This window comes from Oncorhynchus kisutch, linkage group LG6 (genome assembly GCF_002021735.2).
Source record: "Oncorhynchus kisutch isolate 150728-3 linkage group LG6, Okis_V2, whole genome shotgun sequence".
Classification (NCBI taxonomy): Eukaryota; Metazoa; Chordata; class Actinopteri; order Salmoniformes; family Salmonidae; genus Oncorhynchus; species Oncorhynchus kisutch.
This window is the reverse complement of record NC_034179.2, coordinates 70,293,113-70,317,856: the sequence shown is the minus strand read 5'-3', so window position 1 is coordinate 70,317,856 and position 24,744 is coordinate 70,293,113. Positions and strand designations below refer to the sequence as shown.

The following is a 24,744-nucleotide window of genomic DNA, read 5'->3' as shown; positions in this document are numbered from 1 at the left end:
TGCTGACCTCCCCCTCTCTCCTCTCCTCCTCCCTCTCCTTCTCCTTCTCCCTCTCCCTCTCCCTCTCCCTCTCCCTCTCCCTCTCCCTCTCCCTCTCCCTCTCCCTCTCCCTCTCTTTTCCCACATGCAGCCCAGTTGACCAGCCTGGCCACACTGCCCCCTGCTGACAGACAGCTGAGGGAGCCCACATTACTGAGCAAGAGAGCCACCGTGGAGGCCTGGCTCACCCGGGAGGCCAACACACTACAGAAATACAGACTGGTACACTACTTTTTATACTGCATACACACACACATGTACTGAAACACGTACAACCTGGAATGATAGCGCCGGAGGGGATGGCTGCTGTTTTATTGGCTCTTAACCAACCGTGCTATTTTGTCCGTTTTTTGGGGGTTTGTAACTTATTTTGTACATAATGTTGCTACTACTGTCTCTTATGACCGAAAAGAGCTTCTGGACATCAGAACAGTGATTACTCACCTCGAATTGGACAAATCATTTTTCTTTAATGAGTCGGACTAGAACGATTACTCCAAACACCCAAACAGGCCCTCATCCCCGTCATTCTCTGGAGAAAGAAATGGCGATTTCGCGGAAGGAGATCGGAGTGCCTTGTGAGGATCAGGCGACAAGTGGCTAATCTGCTTTAGCTAACAGTACTGATGGCAAACGTTCAATCGCTTGAAAATAAATGGGACGAACTGAAAGCATGTACTGTATATCCTACCAACGGGACATTAAAAACTGTAATATCTTATGTTTCACAGAGTCATGGCTAAACGACATTAATATGTCGGGTTATACTGGCGGGTTATACACTCTATCAGCAGGATAGAACAGCAGCCTCTGGTAAGACACGGGGCGGGGACCTATGCATATTTGTAAACAGCAGCTGGTGCACGATATCTAAGGAAGTCTCAAGGTTTTGCTCGCCTGAGGTAGAGTATCTCATGATTAGCTGTCGATCACACTATCTACCTAGAGAGTTTTCATCCTTATTTTTCGTAGCTGTCTATATACCACCACAGACTGATGCTGGCACTAAAACCGCACTCAATGAGCTGTATACCTCCATAAACAAACAGGAAAATGGTCTTACAGAGGCGGCGCTCCTAGTGGCCGGGGACTTTAATGCAGGGAAACTTAAATCAGTTTTACCTCATTTCTATCAGCATGTTAAATGTGCAAACAGAGGGGGAAATAACTCTAGACCACCAGATATCCTACTGATGCGATGTGATCATTCTCGCTCATCTTTCAGAATAAAAGCCTGAAACTATGTCTGAAGACTGTTCACACCATGTGGAAGCTATATGGAAAGGAATCTGGTTGATATCCCTTTAAATGGAGGGAAGGCATGCAATGGAACAATGGAGGTTTCAGAAAAACAGCACTTCCTGGATGGATTTTCCTTAAGTTTTCGCCTGCAATATCAGTTCTGTTATACTCACAGACAATATTACATACAGTTTTGGAAACTTTAGAGTGTTTTCTATCCTAATCTGCCAATTATATGCATATTCTAGCTACTGGGCCTGAGAAATAGGCAGTTTCATTTGGGTACGTTTTTCATCCAAACATCAAAGTACTGCCCCCTAGTCTCAAGAGGTTTTAAGGGCTTCTAAGTAAGCATTTCACTGTAAGGTCTATCTGGAGGAATCTCATGCCTTCAGGGTATAAAAGCTGGGGATGTATATTGATTGGAGAATATGTATGACGTGTAATGTATGGGTACATTCTTATCGGTGTGTGTGTGCGTGTGTGTGTACCTGTCTGTCTGTGTGTGTGTGTGTGTGTGTGTGTGTGTGTGTGTGTGTGTGTGTGTGTGTGTGTGTGTGTGTGTGTGTGTGTGTGTGTGTGTGTGTGTGTGTGTGTGTGTGTGTGTGTGTGTGTGTGTGTGTGTGTGTGTGTGCGTGCGTGTGTGCGTGCCTGCGTGCATACCTGCATGTGCGTTTGCCTAGGACCTGGCAGAGAAGCACCAGAAGAGCCTGCAGCTACTGAGGAAGCAGCAGACCATTATCCTGGATGACGAGCTGATCCACTGGAAGAGACGGCAACAGCTGGCCGGCAACGGGGGTCCTCCAGAGGGGGGGCTGGACATCCTGCAGTCCTGGTGAGACCCTCTACCCCTATCAGAGATCACACATGTCTAGGATTGATCAAAGGGCAGGGGCCACCCAGTTAACAAGCTGACTATTGGATACTGCTGGGTTTATATGGGGTGTAGTTGGGAAGATGACTGTAGTCTAGGTTGAGGATGACAACGGTTAAGACAATGGGATTCTAATATACCATAACTCTTTGCAACAATGGGGATGAACTCAATGTATTCACAGAAGCATTCAGGGTCAACGCCCTGTCAACAGATCTCCCACCAGGCTTACTTGTGTGTGTGTCTGTGTATGTGTGTATTTGAATGAGAGTGTGTGTGTATATGCATATGTGTATATGCACATTCTACTCAACATTTATCTTTCAGCTACGCTGTGATGTTTAACATTCAATTTCAATCTATCTAATCGAATAGAATCCACAGATTGCAAGAAGATAAATACTTTTACTAAGAGTATTAGAAATTGACTGACCCGGTCTCTCCAGATCTCCTAATAGTACTATTTCTAGGGTCAATTTTAGATCAATGCTATGCATTTTCAGCCGTTTTTGAACCTGAGACCAGAAACAGGCTACCTGAGGACAATACCAAAATAAATGGTCTGTTGATTCTGTATCCTCAACAAAATCTGCAGAGCTTCGATGATTTTATGCCCCAAATATTCAACATTTTGTTGGTGGCAAGAATTCTGTATAATAATTTTAGCTGAAAAGCACCAAGTCTTGAATCTCGCGTCATTTTATACAGTTGAAGTTGGAAGTTTACATACACCTTAGCCAAATACATTTAAAATACACTCAAATACATTTAAAATACACTCAGTTTTTCACAATTCCTGACATTTAAGCCGAGTAAAAATTCCCTGTGGTTAGGATCACCACTTTATTTTAAGAATGTGAAATGTCAGAATAATAGTAGAGAGAATGATTTATTTAAGCTTTTATTTCTTTCCTCACATTCCCAGTGGGTCAGAAGTATACATACACTCAATTAGTATTTGGTAGCATTGCCTTTAAATTGTTTAACTTGGGTCAAACTTTTCAGATATCCTTCCACAAGCATCTCACAATAAGTTGGGTGAATGTTGGCCCATTCCTCCTGACAGAGCTGCTGTAACTGAGTCAGGTTTGTAGGCCTCCTTTGCTCGCACACGCTTTTTCAGCTCTGCCCACACATTTTCTATAGGATTGAGGTCAGGGCTTTGTGATGGCCACTCTAATACCTTGACTTTGTTGTCCTTAAGCTATTTTGCCACAACTTTGGAAGTATGCTTGGGGTCATTGTCCATTTGGAAGACCCATTTGCGACCAAGCTTTAACTTCCTGACTGATGTCTTGAGATGTTGCTTCAATATATCCACACAATTTTCCCCCCTCATGATGCCATCTATTTTGTGAAGTACACCAGTCCCTCCTCCAGCAAAGCAACACCACAACATGATGCTGCCACCCTCGTGCTTCACTGTTGGGATGGTGTTCTTCGGCTTGCAAGCCTCCCCATTTTTCCACCAAACATGACAATGGTCATTATGGCCAAACAGTTCTATTTTGTTTCATCAGACCAGAGGACATTTATCCAAAAAGTACGATCTTTGTCCCCATGTGCAGTGGCAAACCATTGTCTGGCTTTTTTATGGCGGTTTTGGAGCAGTGGCTTCTTCCTTGCTGAGCAGCCTTTCAGGTTATGTCGAAATAGGACTTGTTTTACTGTGGACATAGATACTTTTGTACCGGTTTCCTCCAGCATCTTCACAAGGTCCTTTGCTGTTGTTCTGGAATTGATTTGCACTTTTGCACCAAAGTACTTTCATCTCTAGGAGATAGAACGCGTCTCCTTCCTGAGTGGTATGACGGCTGCATGGTCCCATGGTGTTTATACTTGCGTTCTATTGTTTGTACAGATGAACGTGGTACCTTCAGGCATTTGGAAATTGCTCCTAAGGATGAACCAGACTTATGCAGGTCAACAATTTATTTTCTGATGTCTTGGCTGATTTCTTTTGATTTTCCCTTGATGTCAAGCAAAGAGGCACTGAGTGTGAAGGTAGGCCTTGAAATACATCCACAGGTACACCTCCAATTGACTCAAATGATGTCAATTAGCCTAACAGAAGCTTCTAAAGCCATGACAACATTTTCTGGAATTTTCCAAGCCTTTAAAGGCACAGTCAACTTAGTGTATGTAAACTTCTGACCCACTGAAATTGTGATACAGTGAACTATAAGTGAAATAATCTGTCTGTAAACAATTGTTGGAAAAATGACTTGTGTCATGCACAAAGTAGATGTCCTAACCGACTTGCCAAAACTATAGTTTGTTAACAAGACATTTGTGGAGTGGTTGAAAAACAAGCTTTAATGACTCCAACCTAAGAGTATGTAAACTTCTGACTTCAACTGTATATCAACTCATACACCCTGTACCATGGAATCGATACATCAAAAATCTCTTCCCAAATATTTTGCCATCTGTATAGCACAGTTGTCAACATCCTGGTCCTCAAATGAAACTGGTATACTTTCCTATTTATGCTATTTGTATTGCTCTGCCAATTTTGTCCTTTGTATTGGGCAGACAGACAAGTTCCCTACCTCCTCCCGCTGCCACCTGCCTCCTCCATTTTTGTGGTAATACTGTAATCAATTGGTTGTACTCTTGGATTGAGCAGACCTTCCCATACAATTTTGATAACTCCATGAAGGACATAACTCCACCATTTCAATGTACATTATCATTTAAGAACAAAATACCCTTTTCCAAACCTCTTTCCCATAAATACAGGTATTTTATCAACCAGCACATTTGAATTCAGACATCATTTTTATAGTAATATTTTTTTCTATCTTTTCAGGGGGATGAAATTGAAATTGTAACCAGCTCTACAATGTGTGTTTGAAAAAGAGAGATACTTTGAAAAAAGTATAATTTACAATTAATCTAAAATGATACATGGCGATCTGCACAAAGGCAAAAAAGGCTATTTTTAAACAATGGAGCTTTTGAGCTTTTCTTAGTAATCTGCTTGAGAACCATTTAGGGCTCAGGTAAAACTTTTGAATAAGTTAAGCTTTTAGAGAGAGGCTTAGTGCTTTTATATTTAATCATCTCAACCCACCTAATTCATATTCATTATATAGATAGGCACGCTTTATTTTATCTGGTTTAGCGTCGCAGATAAAGCTAAATGTTTTTTGCTCATATTTGAAAAATTAATCATCTGGAGTAGGCAGCGTCATAAGTAAGTGAGTAAACTGAGATATGACTAAGAAGTTAATAACAATTTTTCCATAAATAGACAGGTTGCAGGACCTTTCCATAGTTTCAGGATCTTGTCTATTTTTTACAAGTTTTCTATTGAAATTCATTGTGGAGAGCTTATTTATATATTTGGTGATATGAATACAGAGTATGTCTACTTCATCATCAGCCCATTTTATAGGCAAACTGCAGGGTAGTGTAAAAGTTATAATTTTAAAAAATCCAATACATAATATTGTACACTTATCATAATTAGGTTTTAGTCCAGAGAGTACAGAAAAGTTATCTAGATCTTCAATGAGACATTACAGGGATGTAGCTTGCGGAATTAATATAAAACTTGAGTCATTGGCATACATGGACACCTTTGTTTTTAAGCCTTGGATTTCTAATCCTCCAATGTTGTTATTGGATCTGATTTTAATAGCTAGCATTTCGATGGCCATAACGAATAGATATGGTGACAGAGGACACCCTTGTTTAACTCTTCTTGCCAATTCAAAACTCTCTGAGAAGTAGCCGTTATTTACTATTTTACACCTGGAGTTGCTATACATTACTTTTCCCTGTTCTATAAGAGATACACCGGAATTGAAAAAATCCAGGCATTTATAAATCAAATCCCGTCTTACTTTATCAAATTCCTTTTCAAAATCCTCTATAAAGACCAGGCGTGGCTTCTTAGATGTTTCATGATGTTCTATTATTTCTAGTAGTTGTTGTATATTATCTCCAATGTATCAACAATGTAAAAACCTGTCTAATCAGGATGAACAATACCTGGTTAAACCCTTTTAATTAAGAGTGCTATGCATTTCGCTAATATTTTTGCATCACAACATTGAAGTGTAAGAGGCCTCCAGTTTTTAAGATACACTGGATCTTTATATTTGCCATCTGGGTCTTGTTTTAATAATAGAGAAATCAGGCCTTCCTGCTGAGTACCTGACACACTACCATTTCTATAGGAGTAGTTAAAACAATCTAACAATGGAGCTTTTAGTACATAAAAAATATCTTGACATGCCTCTGCCGGATGCCATCAAGCCCTGGGGTTTTCCAGACTGAAAGGATTTAATAGCCTCAAATAGTTATTTCTCTGTAATATTGCCTTCACACTGATTTTTCTGTACATTTGTTAATTTCCATTTTTTATATTATTTGGAAATAATTCCTTACCGTAATCTTCATTCAGTGGGAGAAGACGAGACAGAAAAGAGAACATCTGCCTAAAATATTTAGCTTCCTCTTTTAAAATATAATTCGGAGAATCATAAATGACTCAACAAGTCACAAGTTTCTGCAAATAATTTTTGTTAGTGTTCCTGTATTGGAGATTCGGGAATAATTTTGTGGATGTTTTTTACATATTCCATCCAGTTTGCTTTATTTTTGTAATAGATTACATTTGATCGTTCTTGACTAAGTTCCTCAAGTTCTTTTTGTTTTTCCTCTGACTTATTTTGTATCTCTGTAGTATAGTTTTTATTGCTATCTACCTGTACTAGTAGTTCATGTATTTCCCTTGTTAGTCTGGTCTCTTTAGCCAGAAACAGATTTTTTATTATTGATGAATATTGAGTTGCCTCTGAAGGTACATTTAAAGGTATCCCAAACAATAAGGGGATTTGCTGAACCTCTATTATGCTGGAAATATTCAGTTATAAATTATTTAGTCTTAGTTCAAAATAAGTTGTCCTCCAGTAAACTTTGATTACATTTCCAATATCCCCGTCCAAGTGGAAATTCTATAAGAGTTATGTGAAGGCAAATTAAATTATGATCCAATCACATTCTGTCTCCTATTAAACCTTTTTTAACCTTTGATGCAAGAGAGAAAGAGACAAGGAAGTAGTCAGGATGACTAGCTTGATTAAGTCTCCTCCATGTATATCTCACTAGGTTGGGGTTTTTAGTCTCCATATATCCACTATTTCTAATGTGTCCATAATATTTGTGATTTCCTTAAGTGATGATAGTTTGTAGAGTGATTTCCTTTACGGTCCATTGAGGTACATAACACTTTGTTATAGTCTCCTATCATAATGATTTGATAATTTGTTGCCTCTAAATTCAATAAATTGGTATAAATATTTTCGAAGAAGTATGGATCATCCTGATTTGGACCATATATATTAATGAGCCAAATCTCTTTTTCGTCCACATTCATATTCAAAAAGATCCACCTTCCTTGCGAATCATTCCTGACTGTTTACACATTCAGATCTACATTGTTGTTAATTAATATCATCTCACCTTTTGAGTTCCTTTGTCCATGACAGAAAATTATTTCACCACCCCATTCCTTTTTCCACGCAACTTAATCTAAGGGTGTCTGTAAACAGTATATGTTATATTCCTTTTCTTTTAGCCATGTAAAGACTGATCTTCTTTTTTTATAATCTGATAAACCATTACAATTATCACTGGCTATACTTATTTCACTTATTTCACCCCTTACCATAACTAGATACTATTCTCAGTCTATTCTCAGTCTAAACTGCTGTCAGAGGTATTATGAAAATTAGAGCTTTCAAATGTCTGATATGTAGAATTCAAGAAATACGTTCAAGCATATTTGTTTTTATTCCCAATGCCACATTATTCCCAATGCCACATTATTCCCAATGCCACATTTTTCCCAATGCCACACTATTTCCAATGCCACATTATTCTCAATGCCACATTATTCCCAATGCCACATTATTCCCAATGCCACACTATTCCCAATGCCACATTATTCCCAATGCCACATTATTCCCAATGCCACATTATTCCCAATGCCACACTATTCCCAATGCCACATTATTCCCAATGCCACACTATTTCTAATGCCACACTATTCCCAATGCCACATTATTCCCAATGCCACATTATTCCCAATGCCACAGATGTTAGAATATTGAGACAAGATATTATGTGTGTAGTAAATCTGAGTAGGTTGATGTGTATGACATTGGATGTGATTTAGTGAGTGTGTACGATGTCATATATAAACATGTAGACAGACATAAAAAAGATAGACAAACAAGAAACATATCAATATGAACAAGTGATTGTTAGCTGTACAGAAAGTTTGCCATCAAAGCGGAAAATAAACACAATCGTTGTGAATTTCAGCAAACTACTTAGCAAACACTTAGAATGACTGTTTTCCTGTCATTCTATTCATTTAAAAAAAAATGTATCACATGATCTACAACCACTTTATTACTTGATTTTCTGAACGCTGGTCACGTTTTAAATGCTAATCCTATAGAATCAGCAACGGTCCAATGAATGTGTTTATTTGTGATCGCTCCAGCATGGAATTATTACCTTGTCTTAAACTGTATATTTTGAACTAGACTGTAGTCTGTCTGGTTGTCTGAGCTTGTAAGAGTCTGAACTTTGAGTTGTGTGATCTTAATTTGCCCATTTTGAGAACCTTATTTTGTGTGTGTGTGTGTGTGATTCAGGTGTGAGAAGTTGGCAGAGACGATCTGGCAGAACAGGCAGCAGATCAGGAGAGCAGAACACCTGAGACAACAGCTTCCCATCCCCGGCCCCATCGAGGAGCTACTGAACGACCTCAACAGCACCATCACAGACATCATCTCAGCACTGGTCACCAGGTGTGTGTGTACCTGCGTGCGTTTGTGTGTGTGTGTGTGTAAAGTTGTTGTTATTGTTCAGTATCAAAGTGCAAGGTATTGTGAGAATAGGTTGTAGTGTGTTGGATTGTGTGCAAGTGGCTTTGAGCTGGATGTGGGTGTGTGTAAATGTGAACTTCTTATAGACACACTAATCATCAGTGTATATGCTACTCTACAGTCATGTTTACACCCCCCCCCCCCCCATCTCCTCTGATGGGACTGAATGGAGAACATACTACACTCAATGTGAACCCTTATACAAACCCTATCCTACTGATATAACCCCTGACTCCTTATGTGGCCAATAGAGCGTGAGATTACATTTATTACCAGAATTACATTAGAAATGACTCAGCACCGCACATCACGGGAGCCTGGTTATGTGACTCTGTGGAGCAGCAAAGCGTATGTGTGTGTTTGACTGTGCTGAGCCCAAGCTGGGTTGTTCTGGGGCAGGGTGAGCAAGCTGCTGATAGTTCCTCCAGCAGCCCAGCCCAGCTCTGCTGAACCTGCCAATGAACACACAAACACAGCCCCAGTCAGCCTCCATTAACCCTCAACGCTACAAGGAGGGAGAGATGGAGCGAGGAGAGAGGGAGGCCTCCTATAGATCCGAGAGGAGAAAGAAAACAGGAGGGAAAGTGAACGGTTTAGAAAAGGAGAGGAAGATACAGTACGAGGGAGAGGAGGAGTGAACCGTTTCAAGGACATTAAGTGAAAGAAAGAAGGGGGATACAAAAGAGGGTCGATACGAGAGCTAAAGAGACAAAAAGTGTTTTAGACTAGAGATGAAGAGTCTACAATGATGGGGAGATGGGGAGAAAGGCTAACAGGCTCAGAATGTTAGCTTGAGTTCCATGGTAGAGTGTTGTAGCCCTGGGGGCACTGTCTGTCAGCCCGTATCAGTCAAGCCAGCCTCACTGACTGGATCAGGAAGTCTTCTGACTGCTCCCAGAACCCTCTGCTCTCTCCTTATTCCAGCGGTGGTCCCCACAGAGACCCATAATGCACTGAGAAGCTGTATCATTGTCAGAACAATGTCCGTTCGGCCACATACAGGGGAGCGTTGAGAGAGTAAAAACACTACTTTTAAAGTCCATACTACTGCACTGGTGTTTCCTCTCCTCTTAATTATCTCTTTCCTGCTCTCCAGCGAAACCACACCCACCTCCTCTCTACTGTTCCCCCTAAACCTCCAGCAGGCGCCTGGGAGGGAGGCTAGGGTGGAGGGAGGGTATCTCATCACTGCCTGCTCATATTGAGTACGGTCAGCCAAGCCTAAAACACAAACGGCGTGCTCTACTAAAAAGCCCTCCGTGCCTGAATGAATGAGCATCACGCTGCCTGTGTGTGTTTAGCGTTTGTCTGTCTGTGCGTGTTTATGTGTGGGAGCATGGAGAGCTGACAGCTTGCATACTGTGTAACTTTCAAAAGCAGGTCAAATAGACGTAATAGGCAGTAGTGTGTGATGAGCAGAAATCCCTGTGGTGAAATGTTGGTTAAAGGGATACTGCTAAATGTTTTCAGTCAAGCCCTTTTTCTACTAACCAAGAGTCGGATGAACTCATGTATACTATTTGTATAACTCTGTGTGCAGTTTGAAGGAAGTTGCAGTTAGTTTCTGGAGCCATTGTTAACTTGCCTGCAGTTGTTCCTGTAGACTTATTGTCATTGGGCTAACGCTAGTTAGCAATTGCTCCAGAATCTACCTTCAACTTCCTTCAAACTGCATGCAAAGACATACAAATGGTATACATGAGTTCATCTGACTCTGGGTAAGCTAAAATGCTGCACTATCCCTTTAAAGCAACCCGCTACACTAGAGTCCTCTGACTCTAATCTGTTTGTCCTACCCCTGTCTGTCTGTCTCTCTCTCTCTCTCTCTCTCTCTCTCTCTCTTTCTCTCTCTTTCTCTCTCTTTCTCTCTCTCTCTCTCTCTCTCTCTCTCTCTCTCTCTCTCTCTCTCTCTCTCTCTCTCTCTCTCTCTTTCTCTCTCTTTCTTTCTCTCTCTCTCTCTCTCTCTCTCTCTCTCTCTCTCTCTCTCTCTCTCTCTCCAACCAACCCTACCTCCAGCACCTTTATCATAGAGAAGCAGCCTCCCCAGGTGCTGAAAACCCAGACCAAGTTTGTCGCCACAGTGCGTCTCCTAGTGGGCGGGAAGCTCAATGTGCACATGAACCCCCCGCAGGTCAAGGCCACCATCATCAGTGAACAGCAGGCGAAGGCCTTGCTCAAGAACGAGAACACCAGGAAGTAAGTTACAGCATAGAGCCCCCTCATCACTGATATCTACTGCCTCAGTGGAATGTATGGAGCAAGTGGAGATTCCACATTTAGATTATACTTTTGTTCGTGCCACATCTCACGTTTCACACACCTAATAGATCCCTAAAGTAGTTTGTGTATAAATGTTATCTTCCTTCCTAGTACTAAAATAATAACCATGTTAGCCTATCCCTAGCCCAGGGGCAAATTTGGGTAGCATATTGCAAGATTGTCAGCGTTGGCATCCTGAAAAAAACTTGCCTCACATAAATTGAAATGAGTCATTCCCCTTCATGTTCTGTGAAAGTTTCATGACTCTATGATTAATACATCTGCTGAAGCATCTACCTCTCCTCTTCCTCCTCCCTCTTCCTTCCCCCTCTCCCAGTGACAGCAGTGGAGAGATCCTTAACAACAACTGTGTGATGGAATACCACCAGGCCACAGGAACACTCAGCGCCAACTTCAGGAACATGGTGAGGATGGATGGGACCAGGGAGTCTCAGTCTGTAATACAACACCTAGAGAAGATTCTCTTCAGAGACAAACCCCAGCTAAACTGGAATCCAAGAGGCTTTTGGAGATTCTGCATTCTCATTCTATGTTCATACTCATACAGATCGCATGTTACTCAGCCCACATGCTGTTTGGAGTTCCCTAGGGTCCTCCATGGATCATTTACATGTAAACTCTGGCTTAAATGGGTACTTTGGGATTTTGGCAATGAATTTGTGGATACCATTTTTATGTCTCTATTTCCAGAAAGAAGTTAAAGGCAGAATGCTAGTAAATGTGCATTGGCTTGCGAAAACTACCTCTAACTTCCTTCATACTGGACACAAGGACATAAAAATGGTACCCATGAGTTCATCTGACTCTGCAGAAGTAGACAAAGGGCCTCATTGCCAAAATCCCGAAGTATCCCTTTAAATCTGCTCCTGGAATGAAAGGGAATCGTGTATATGTGTGATCAGTGAACAGCTCCTCAAAGTGAAGTCTAGAAGATGTTTGTGTGCTGTGGTGCTGTCCTCTCCTCAACCCTCATGATCCTCCTCTCTGACCAAGCCTCCTCTTTCATGTAGTCTTTGAAGAGGATCAAGCGCTCGGACCGGCGAGGGGCAGAGTCTGTGACAGAGGAGAAGTTTACCATTCTGTTTGAGTCTCAGTTCAGCGTCGGGGGTAATGAGCTGGTCTTTCAGGTTAAGGTAAGAACTGATAACCTGGTCCCAGATCTGTTTGTGTTGTTTTGCCAACTCTTATCAATACAGCACACACAGGCTTAAGAAGAGATGAGCAGAGTGGTGGACTAGCCCAAGGTGAGCTGTTGACTCTAGTCTAACCTATAGCGCCTCAGCAGCCTTTCCTTCTTTCTGGTCCTGACGAGAGGAAAAACTGTCGGGGGAGTTTTCTCTTCTCCACTGTTCAACCAACCCGGGAAATGTGGAGGAGGAGTTAAGACTGAGTGTCTCCTTGTTAACGTCCAAAAAAGGAAGTCACGTCACAGGCTCTCTTTCCATTTCCCATGAAAACCAGATGCATCCAGTTGTCGTCGACGCGCAGAGGGAGGCTCAGTCAATACACCATGTTCCTTACCCTGCCTCTTCAGTGACCATATTAGAAGTAGTAATCATTGTTAAAGCTATGTCACACAAGAAAAATGACCTTCACATTGTCAATGGTATAGGAAACATATATGCTCCCCTACTCCCATAACACATTTGTTCATGTATTTCTCAGAATGATATGGATTGTTTGGTTGGAACACAAAGTGCTGTACAGTATGTTAAAGTGGAAACATGTTTTACATGAGTTGCCTTATATATACTGTGTTTGATACACATCGTTGTAATGACCCTGACCTTTTTCTTCCCTCTCTCTCTCTCTCTGTCAGACGTTATCACTTCCTGTGGTGGTGATCGTCCACGGTAGCCAAGACAATAACGCCACGGCAACGGTGCTGTGGGACAACGCTTTTGCCGAACCCGTAAGTTCAGTGTGATCATCGTGTTGTGTGTATGTGTGTGTGTGATGCTGTCTTTAACACTTTACATTGTTTGGTTTTTCTCTTGATGGACGCTCTAGCGTTGCCCTTGTTTAGGGGCCTTAACCCTCTCTCCTCTCCTCCTCCCCAGGGTCGGGTGCCCTTCATAGTGCCTGACAAGGTGCTGTGGCCCCAGCTGTGTGAGGCCCTCAACATGAAGTACAAGGCGGAGGTGCAGAGTAACCGTGGCCTCTCAGAGGAGAACCTGGTCTTCCTGGCCCAGAAAGCCTTCAGTAGCTCCAGCATCAACCCTGACGACTACCGCGGCATGACCATGACCTGGTCCCAGTTCAACAGGGTAAGACCAGGGTGGGCCTCAAATGGCACCATATTTCCTATGTGGTGCACTACTTTTGACCAGGGCCCATCTTTTGACAAGAACCCTATGGGCACTGATCAAAAGTAGTGCACTTTGTAGTGAGTAGGGTGCCATGTGGGACACAGTCCATGACTACTGACCAGTGGTCTACAAGACCTGACCTCTGCATTAGGAACAAGTTGTTGCAGAGGGGTGATATCATCTATTTGATGCTCAGATGGAATCTATTGTAGAGTTTTTACCATGCCTGGTTTGTGTATATTTTATTTACATGTGAGTATGTGCCACTGCAGACACAGTTTACCTCGATGGTGTTCCTTCCCGTGTTCAGAGTAATGATTCCACTATATCTGCATTGGGGGCAGCAGGTAGCCTAGTAGTTAGAGCGTTGGGCCAGTAACCTGAAGGTTGCTAGATCGAATCCCCGAGCTGACAAGAATTTGTTCTTAACTGACTTGCCTAGTTAAATAAAGGTTAAATTAACAATAAATTCAAATCTGCTCTCCTCGGGCTGAGCGAGTCTCTAATGTGTTTATCTCTAAGGCTGCGTCCCTAATGGTACCATAGGGCCCTGGTCAAAGGTAGTGCACTAGGTGGGGAATAAGGTGCCATTTAGTTTGATGAGCTCTAGTCGGCTGGCCGTGAGGTCCTCAGGTCTGGTTAATGGGCCTGTTTGTCAAGACAGGAAGGGCTAATTCAGCCCCAGGCCTCATTGGCTCCCTCTAACCAGCCACTGATGACAGAGAGCACACTCACATTCAGACCTCATTCACCACAGAGCATCAGCCTCATTAGAGAGAGAGAGGGCCTAGAAACAGGAGCTGGAACATGCACCTCAGAGCTGATACACACACGCATACTTACATAGCCCCCCCCCCCCCCCCCCCCCCCCCCACATACACACACGCACATACACACCAACACAATAACCCAGTGTACTCTGCATTGCTGCAACAGTCATACTGATCTGAACTGGATGGATGGATGTAAGGGGGTCAGCTGAAATCTCTCACTGACTGACTGTCTATTAGAATTGCTGCTCTACACTAAATCAAATCAAATTTATTTATAAAGCCCTTCTTACATCAGCTGATATCAGAAACCCAGCCTAAAACTCCAAACAGCAAGCAATGCAGGTGTAGAAGCGCGGTGGCTAGGAAAAACTCCCTAGAAAGGCCAGAACCTAGGAAGAAACCTAGAGAGGAACCAGGTTATGAGGGGTGGCCAGTCCTCTTCTGGCTGTGCCAGGTGGAGATTATAACAGAACATGGCCAAGATGTTTAAACGTTCATAGATGACCAGCAGGGTCGAATAATAATAATCACAGTGGATGTCGAGGGTGCAACAGGTCAGCACCTCAGGAGTAAATGTCAGTTGGCTTTTCATTCAGAGTATCTCTACCGCTCCTGCTGTCTCTAGAGAAGTGAAAACAGCAGGTCTGGGACAGGTAGCACGTCAGGTGAACAGGTTAAGGTTCCATAACCACAGGCAGAACAGTTGAAACTGGAGTTACTCTGTATGTGTGAGGAAAGGTTAGTGCGATTAAAGACAGACAACAAATTGTTTATCGACTGTATCAAACCCAATGTCCCAATCCCTCTAACCTACAGGAGAGTCTGCCTGGCAGGAATTTCACATTCTGGCAGTGGTTTGATGGGGTCATGGAACTGACAAAAAAACATCTCAAACCACACTGGAATGATGGGTAAGAATATATTTTTTAAAATGTCTATATTCCTAAAATTTCTACTCCAGAATAACCTGTAGAAATTAGGTTTGACTTGGATTGTGTGTTCGTGTAACATGAGATGCCTGCAGCGTGCACACACTGCCCAAGTAGACAGGAAAATGGACAGAGAAAATGGCTTAACTAAGCTAAAGGCCTCTTTTTGTTGTCGTTTGAATGGCAGCTGTAATGTGCTTTCTTTAGTGAGTCTACTTGATAGAGTGCACTTGGTGTTTTTCCCTCTTAAGCCCCCCTGCTGTTGCAGCCTCACATTTTGATTGCTTTTTTAATCTCAGCAAGCCTCTACCAAAAGGCCTTCCCCACAATGGACACGGCTTTACCATAGCAACCACAGAGATATTTATCCCTACCTGCAATAGGTCAAGAGGATAAAATTATTGTAGGGGAAGGGGGCGGCATGACAATGTATGTAACAATGTATCTTTGTCTATCTCTGTCCTTATGTCCTCCTCCTGTCCTCCCCATGTCCTCCTCATGTCCTCCTCCTGTCCTCCTTCTGTCCTCCTCATGTCCTCCTCATATCCTCCTTATACCCTCCTCCTGTCCTCCCCATGTCCTCCTCCTGTCCTCCCCATGTCCTCCTCATGTCCTCCTCATGTCCTCCTCATATCCTCCTTATGCCCTCCTCCTGTCCTCCCCATGTCCTCCTCATGTCCTCCTCATATCCTCCGTATGCCCTCCTCCTGTCCTCCTCATGTTCTCCTCATGCCCTCCTCCTGTCCTCCTCATGTCCTCCTCATATCCTCTTCATGCCCTCCTCATGTCCTACTTATGCCATCCTCCTGACCTCCTCCTGGGCTTTTTATTCTCTGTACATTTGTCTGTCTGTGTTTTCCTTCGCTCCATATCTCCCTCTTGATGTCTCTCTCCTTCTCTCTCTCTCTCTATAATACATTAGTCAAGCACTCAGAGTTAGATTCAGAGTCAGATTAGTTCTCTATGTGACTCTCTCTCTGTCTCTCTCTCTCTGTCTCTCTCTCTCCCTCTCTCTCTCTCTCTCTCTCTCTCTCTCCCTCTCTCTCTCTCTCTCTCTCTCTCTCTCTCTCTCTCTCTCTCTCTCTCTCTCTCTTCCTTCCTCCGTTCTCTATGTACAGGGCGATCCTGGGATTTGTGAACAAGCAGCAGGCCCAGGACATGTTGATGTCCAAACCCAACGGGACCTTCCTGCTCCGCTTCAGCGACTCTGAGATCGGAGGGATCACTATCGCCTGGGTGGCTGAGAATCCCAACAAACCAGGTACTGACAATCAACCAGTCAAGTGATCAATCAATTCATTATTTTGTCAGTTAGTCAATTAGTCAACAAATTCATCTTTGACGGAGAAGGTCTGTAAAAATAGCCAAGTGGAACTATAACAAGTGTGTCTATGTTTCCAGGGGAGAGGATGGTGTGGAACCTCATGCCCTACACAGCCAAAGACTTCTCCATCCGCTCTCTGGCTGACCGCATCAGTGACCTCAACCACCTCCTGTTCCTCTACCCAGACAGACCCAAGGATGAGGTCTTCTCCAAATACTACACGCCACCCCTGTGTATGTACCTCACCTCTATTCATCTCTATAAAAATAAATGATGACATATAATTATACTGTAGTGTCTATTCTCTATATCTGTTGCAATTCGGTCAGATAGAGGCTTATAACAGCCACACTGAGGAACCTGTGAATGTGGACCATATCTACAGTCTGAACAAAGCGATTCTCCCTGTCTCTCCTTCCCTGTCTCTCCTTGCCTTTCTCTCTTACAGCCAAAGCAGTGGATGGATACGTGAAACCGCAGATCAAACAAGTGGTACCAGAGTAAGTCTCGCGCTCTCTCTCTGTGGCGATAGGGCTGATTTAATCACCTAACAATGTGGCCTGAATGCAGATCAACCATTAGGTCTTCACTCCAGATGGAGGAACCAATTAGAGCCCAGCATCCGCGGGCCTGAGGGCGCCTCTGTCCCTCTCATCACTGTACTTAGTAATGTCAGTCTGGGTAATGAGTTAGCAGGGTCCCTATTGTTACTAAGGGTCTGTGGGCCTCTCAGTGGGAGGACTCCAGGTGCTGCTGCCCAGCACCCTGCCTAACCTGATCCTGCTGCTCGAAGGGACTGGTAATTAATGAAGCAGAGGAGGAGCAGGAGGAGGGGGTGGTGGTGAGGGATGTTGATGAAGGTTGCCGTGGTAACCGACAAAGCTGGCGTTCGGACTGACTTTCTCTGACTCGTGCGTGTGTGTCTGTATGTCTGTTTGTCTGGACCTGCAGGTTCACCACGACCAATCCTGACCCAGCAGCAAACCCCACCTACATGGATCACGGAGCCTCCCCTGTTGTCAGTCACCCTCCAAACTACGGCATATACCCGCCTATGTGAGTATAGATTACATATGTATGCGTGCATGTGTGAGTGTGAGGTGTGCGTGTCTGATGGCCTATGTTACTAACTGGTTCCTGTGTTGTGAGGTGTGTGTGTCTGATGGCCTGTGTTACTAACTGGTCCCTGTGTTGTGAGGTGTGTGTCTGATACCCTGTGCTACTAACTGGTTCCTGTGTTTTTTGTGAGGTGTGTGTCTGATACCCTGTGTTACTAACTGGTTCCTGTGTTGTGAGGTGTGTGTCTGATACTCTGTGTTACTAACTGGTCCCTGTGTTACTAACTGGTTCCTGTGTTGTGAGGTGTGTTCTGATACCCTGTGTTACTAACTGGTTCCTGTGTTGTGGCAGGAGGTCTGTGTCTCTGATACCCTGTGCTACTAACTGGTTCTTGTGTTTTTTGTGAGGTGTGTGTCTGATACCCTGTGCTACTAACTGGTTCCTGTGTTGTGGCAGGAGGTGTGTGTCTGATACCCTGTGTTACTAACTGGTTCCTGTGTTGTGGCAGGAGGGGTGTGTCTGATACCCTGTGTTACTAACTGGTCCCTGTGTTGTGGCAGGACGTGTGTGTTCTGATACCCTGTGTTACTAACTGGTTCCTGTGTTGTGAGGTGTGTGTGTCTGATACCCTGTGTTACTAACTGGTTCCTGTGTTGTGAGGTGTTTGTGTCTGATACCCTGTGTTACTAACTGGTTCCTGTGTTGTGGGGTGTGTGTCTGATACCCTGTGTTACTAACTGGTCCCTGTGTTGTGGCAGGAGGTGTGTGTCTCTGATACCCTGTGTTACTAACTGGTTCCTGTGTTGTGAGGTGTGTCTCTGATACCCTGTGTTACTAACTGGTCCCTGTGTTACTAACTGGTTCCTGTGTTGTGAGGTATGTGTCTGATACCCTGTGTTACTAACTGGTTCCTGTGTTGTGAGGTGTGTGTCTGATACCCTGTGTTACTACCTGGTTCCTGTGTTGTGAGGTGTGTGTCTGATACCCTGTGTTACTAACTGGTTCCTGTGTTGTGAGGTGTGTGTCTGATACCCTGTGCTACTAACTGGTTCCTGTGTTGTGAGGTGTGTGTCTGATACCCTGTGTTACTAACTGGTTCCTGTGTTGTGAGGTGTGTGTCTGATACCCTGTGTTACTAACTGGTTCCTGTGTTGTGAGGTGTGTGTCTGATACCCTGTGTTACTAACTGGTTCCTGTGTTGTGAGGTGTGTGTCTGATACCCTGTGTTACTAACTGGTTCCTGTGTTGTGAGGTGTGTGTCTGATACCCTGTGTTACTAACTGGTTCCTGTGTTGTGAGGTGTGTGTCTGATACCCTGTGTTACTAACTGGTTCCTGTGTTGTGAGGTGTGTGTCTGATACCCTGTGTTACTAACTGGTTCCTGTGTTGTGAGGTGTGTGTCTGATACCCTGTGTTACTAACTGGTTCCTGTGTTGTGAGGTGTGTGTCTGATACCCTGTGCTACTAACTGGTTCCTGTGTTGTGAGGTGTGTGTCTGATACCCTGTGTTACTAACTGGTTCCTGTGTTGTGAGATGTGTGTCTGATACCCTGTGTTACTAACTGGTTCCTGTGTTGTGAGGTGTGTGTCTGATACCCTGTGTTACTAACTGGTTCCTGTGTTGTGAGGTGTGTGTCTGATACCCTGTGTTACTAACTGGTTCCTGTGTTGTGACAGGAGTGACTCCATGTTAGATGCAGACGGTGATTTTGACCTGGATGACACCATGGACGTGGCGCGACACGTTGAGGAGCTGCTGCGGCGACCGATGGAGAGCCAATGGAGCGGCCAGCAGTCGTGACCCTCAATCTCTGACCCCTGACACCAACAAAAGAACCCCGCACCTTTTGACATTTCTGATGGTTTAATTCCATTCCTTTCCTCCTGTTTTATTTCAGATAGCTATAATGTGAAATGTTAATAATGTTTGTGATTGTTTTTTTCTTTTGTTCTTCTCAGCAAGCGAACTGCATGTCAGTGACCTTTTTTCAGTTTGTCTCGGTGCGTATCTGTAAAACAGACTAGGTAGAAATGCAAAAAAGACGATGTTACAGTATTGTATAAAAAAAAAATCATTCAATACACGTATGTATTTTCATTTGGTCATAATTCTAACACAGATTTTTGAAGAGCACTCTCCACAACCGGTATGAAGTCATTTAAGCAGTTTCTTTAAATGTTTTTGTTTTTGTTTAGTTATTTTATTATTGTAAATGGTTTATCAACAGAGTTTTTTAATTCAATCCGCCCTCTGCCAAAAAAGAGAAAAACTTTAAATGAAGAATTTGTTGTTGTTATTGACAACATCATCGGATTTGTTGCTAAGGGAAGTTTCAATTAGTAGTATAATAATTCTGAATCTTTACACACTAAACTCCAAGCAGAATGGCTCTCATTTCATTCTCAGAGCACACACACACACGCACACACACACACACGCACACACACAAGGATGCATCACACACACACGCACATACTGTTGCATAACATACATCAGCTCCAGCTGAAACTTGGGGACTTTGGGCCCCCTCTACACTCACAGGGATATTTCAGTTTCCTGTATTTGCACACAGATGTAATGTAAATACAATACAAGCATGTATCCAGCATGGCCACTCAGGTCTCTGGACAGCCCATAGAGATAGATAGAGGACTCATCATTAATATAACCTGTTTTTAACATGGCCATTGCCATTGAGGTCTTCCACCATTTTAAAGTTGTCAACTGGGGGGGGGGGGGGGGGGGTTCCTATGGTTTGGGAGCAATCAGCCAATGAAGAAGAATAACATGTACTACTTTAGTACCTCAACGGTCCTGCCCATGCTGTCACACAGACGCTTTAATGGCACAGATACAAAGATGAGTCCTCTATCTATCTCACCTCCATACCCCTGTAGATGATGTATGTGCCATCAACATTACCTCTCATTACCTACCTACCTGTCTGTCTGTCTGTCTGTCCGGTGTTTTAAACAACTAATTTGGTCATGTCTTGTTATTAGTTGTGACGTCTAGTGTTGACAATCTACACTGCTCAAAAAAATAAAGGGAACACTTAAACAACACAATGTAACTCCAAGTCAATCACACTTCTGTGAAATCAAACTGTCCACTTAGGAAGCAACACTGATTGACAATAAATTTCACATGCTGTTGTGCAAATGGAATAGACAACAGGTGGAAATTATAGGCAATTAGCAAGACACCCCCAATAAAGGAGTAGTTCTGCAGGTGATAACCACAGACCACTACTCAGTTCCTATGCTTCCTGGCTGATGTTTTGGTCACTTTTGAATGCTGGCGGTGCTTTCACTCTACTGGTAGCATGAGACGGAGTCTACAACCCACACAAGTGGCTCAGGTAGTGCAGCTCATCCCGGATGGTACATCAATGCGAGCTGTGGCAAGAAGGTTTGCTGTGTCTGTCAGCGTAGTGTCCAGAGCATGGAGACGCTACCAGGAGACAGGCCAGTACATCAGGAAACGTGGAGGAGGCCGTAGGAGGGCAACAACACAGCAGCAGGACCGCTACCTCCGCCTTTGTGCAAGGAGGAGCACTGCCAGAGCCCTGCAAAATGACCTCCAGCAGGCCACAAATGTGCATGTGTCTGCTCAAACGGTCAGAAACAGACTCCATGAGGGTGGTATGAGGGCCCGACGTCCACAGGTGGGGATTGTGCTTAAAGCCCAACACCGTGCAGGACGTTTGGCATTTGCCAGAGAACACCAAGATTGGCAAATTCGCCACTGGCACCCTGTGCTCTTCACAGCTGAAAGCAGGTTCACACTGAGCAGATGTGACAGACGTGACAGAGTCTCGAGACACCATGGAGAACGTTCTGCTGCCTGCAACATCCTCCAGCATGACCGGTTTGGCGGTGGGTCAGTCATGGTGTGGGGTGGCATTTCTTTGGGGGGCCGCACAGCCCTCCATGTGCTCGCCAGAGGTAGCCTGACTGCCATTAGGTACCGAGATGAGATCCTCAGACCCCTTGTGAGACCATATGCTGGTGCGGTTGGCCCTGGGTTCCTCCTAATGCAAGACCATGCTAGACCTCATGTGGCTGGAGTGTGTCAGCAGTTCCTGCAAGAGGAAGGCATTGATGCTATGGACTTGCCCGCCCGTTCCCCAGACCTGAATCCAATTGAGCACATCTGGAACATCATGTCTCGCTCCATCCACCAATGCCACGTTGCATCACAGACTGTCCAGGAGTTGGCAGATGCTTTAGTCCAGGTCTGGGAGGAGATCCCTCAGGAGACCATCCGCCACCTCATCAGGAGCATGCCCAGGCGTTGTAGGGAGGTCATACAGGCACGTGGAGGCCACACACACTACTGAGCCTCATTTTGATTTGTTTTAAGGACATTACATCAAAGTTGGATCAGCCTGTAGTGTGGTTTTCCACTTTAATTTTGAGTGTGACTCCAAATCCAGACCTCCATGGGTTGATAAATTTGATTTCCATTGATCATTTTTGTGTGATTTTGTGTCAGCACATTCAACTATGTAAAGAAAAAAGTATTTAATAAGAATATTTCATTCATTCAGATCTAGGATGTGTTATTTTAGTGTTCCCTTTATTTTTTTGAGCAGTGTATTTGGGGAGCTGTTTGGATGTGTGTAGGGGAGCTGAGGTCACTGGGGTGTGTGTGGAGGTTGGGGTTTAGTTGGGAGATCTGAAGGAAGGTTCATTGCTAGCACTGAAGAGTCTCTATACTGGGTCCTTATTGGCTTAGTATTGTGCATCTGCTGAAATACACTAACTACTCAATCCATAAACCTGAGATGACTAGTGGAGATCTAATTCAACTTGTTCTTGGGGCAGAGATGCATGTTTTGAACATTTAAAGCTAATTCCCTGCAATGCTACCAGTTTTGCCATGGGGTGGAGATACATTTTTGCAGTTCTAAAGCAAATTTCCTATAATTCCACACATTTTGCCATTACTTATGTCTGAGTGAGTGTGACTAGCTCGGATAACTAGCTGTTAGCGGACATGGCTAATTAAGTGACTGTCAATGACAAAACAGGAGAAAAACTGCTGATGCACAACCACATTTCGAACCTTCACCTTCTAACTTTCAACAGTAAATTTAGACCCCAACTGAGTTTTTATTTTATTTTTACGGCCCGGGCCCTAAGGGACCGCTTATATCGCTAATGTCTGGAGCCAGCCGTGATGGGTACTGTCTGTCTGCCTCAGTCTGTTTTTTCTCTCTCTGTCTATCTCTGTCAGTAAGCCTGTCTCCTGTTTGCTGTTATTACTGGTCACTGTTACTAAGTCTGCATGTGCATGTCTGTCTCTGTGTGATATAACATAAAACATCAACTGACAACCTGAGGTACAGATATATAGCTATGTGTGCAGACAATACGAGGCGCTTGAACACTTGACTCATCAGTCCTGAGCATGAAGGCCATTGCTACCTTAAAATGTGGGATATTTTGGCACTGGCTCACTCCCTGTCTTTCAGCCAAGATGTTGTAGTGGGTCTGTCTCCATATACTCCCAGCAGGATTAGTCTAGTACACTTTTACACATAGTACACTTTAGCTACCGCAGTTTAATAAAGCATGTAATGATAGATCCACCTGTTGCCGTGGCTACGCTGTTCACCCCCACACTCCCCCCACACATACACACACACGCACTTCTGAACCATTGGGCAATATCATGACGACAACAACACCACACAACCCCCACAGTCATATTACACACACACACACACATACACGCACACAACCCATCCCCTCTACTCATAAGCTCTGCCCTCTCAGGAATGAAGCCCTATGCTTGGTTGATGTATCATAAAAATGAAAAAAAGACAAATGGAGTCTCTGTCTATTAGTGGAGGCTGGTGGGAGGAGCTATAGGAGGATGGGCTTATTGTAATGGCTGGAATGGAACGGTGTCAAACATGTGGTTTCCATATGTTCTATGAGTTTTGATACAGTTCCATTGACTCCGTTTCAGCCATTACAATGAGCCCATCCTCCTATAGCTCCTCCCACCCGCCTCATCTGCTATCTATATAACGCATATATGAATTTATTTTCTGTACCATAATTCTATTTTATTACAGTATACTGTACGTCTGTGGCACGCCCCTCTGAATGTAATCCCCTTGCATGACCTGAGGAGGGTGCACGTAGAACATGGCAGCCACTGCAACCTCTTAGGTTTCATCAGAAGTTTCTGAAAAAAGCCATATTGCAAACGGGATTCAGAAGAATGTTGCTTTAATGTTTGTCCAGCTGACATTATTTAGTCTTTTCCTATCTTTGTTTCTTTCATTTTCCCGGGTCAAAGCAGCTAGTTTTTTTCTTTGTAGTTCTTGATTTCACTGATGTTTTTTGAAGAGTCAAAGCTACAGGGGAACTCTTGTGACGTGTCCTTTTTTTGTTGTTACATTATTCTGATCATTTCAAACTTGGATCTTTGCTTCACCTTAGTTCATCTATGTACTCTGGAAGCTGTGTATGAGGCTGTGTTCTGTTCAGTGTTAGTTCCACGTTTGTGGTTGGGTTTTATCACTTCGGTTGTGTTCCAAAAAAAACTGCAATTGAAGAAAAACGTTTTATAAATAATTTCAACAGTAACATGTATAATGGAAAATAAGTTGTGACTGAATAAATGTAATGGTTTATTTTGTTCACATTCCATGTCAGTCTGAACTGCACCTTACCGATACTGTACATGAGACCATTTCAATAGAGTCGATTCAGAATGTAAACTCAAATTCCAATTCTAATTTCTTCTCATTGAACATTGAAGCATTGAATTTAGTTTACTTTCTGAATTGACTGAATTGAAAAGGAATAGACCCAAACCCTGACTAGCCTTTCAACAGCCTTCTGACTGGGTGTGGGTATCATAGCGCCGCTATAACATAGCAGCACTACATGCCTGTTTACACTTGACCTCTAACACATGGTTGCAGCAATCTGCTGTTGAGTGACATGAGCTGTGATCACTGCATGTTATACATTATAATTAT

General features: G+C 43.5%; 1 protein-coding gene across 1 annotated transcript in view; it reads left to right on the top strand.

Moving 5' to 3' along the window:
- The window catches only part of LOC109893324 (signal transducer and activator of transcription 5B-like), an 81,344-nt gene extending 60,530 nt beyond the window's left edge, over nucleotides 1-20,814 (top strand). Inside the window, exons 7-20 of the mRNA XM_031827311.1 lie at nucleotides 131-261; nucleotides 1,965-2,116; nucleotides 8,833-8,988; nucleotides 11,083-11,262; nucleotides 11,663-11,750; nucleotides 12,357-12,479; nucleotides 13,166-13,258; nucleotides 13,407-13,613; nucleotides 15,245-15,339; nucleotides 16,476-16,618; nucleotides 16,759-16,914; nucleotides 17,130-17,181; nucleotides 17,633-17,737; nucleotides 19,418-20,814. Coding sequence (XP_031683171.1) covers nucleotides 131-261; nucleotides 1,965-2,116; nucleotides 8,833-8,988; nucleotides 11,083-11,262; nucleotides 11,663-11,750; nucleotides 12,357-12,479; nucleotides 13,166-13,258; nucleotides 13,407-13,613; nucleotides 15,245-15,339; nucleotides 16,476-16,618; nucleotides 16,759-16,914; nucleotides 17,130-17,181; nucleotides 17,633-17,737; nucleotides 19,418-19,541 — 1,805 coding nt within the window. The 3' untranslated portion in view covers nucleotides 19,542-20,814. The remainder of the gene's footprint in view (nucleotides 1-130; nucleotides 262-1,964; nucleotides 2,117-8,832; nucleotides 8,989-11,082; nucleotides 11,263-11,662; nucleotides 11,751-12,356; nucleotides 12,480-13,165; nucleotides 13,259-13,406; nucleotides 13,614-15,244; nucleotides 15,340-16,475; nucleotides 16,619-16,758; nucleotides 16,915-17,129; nucleotides 17,182-17,632; nucleotides 17,738-19,417) is intronic.
- The last annotated feature ends 3,930 nt before the right edge of the window (nucleotides 20,815-24,744 follow it).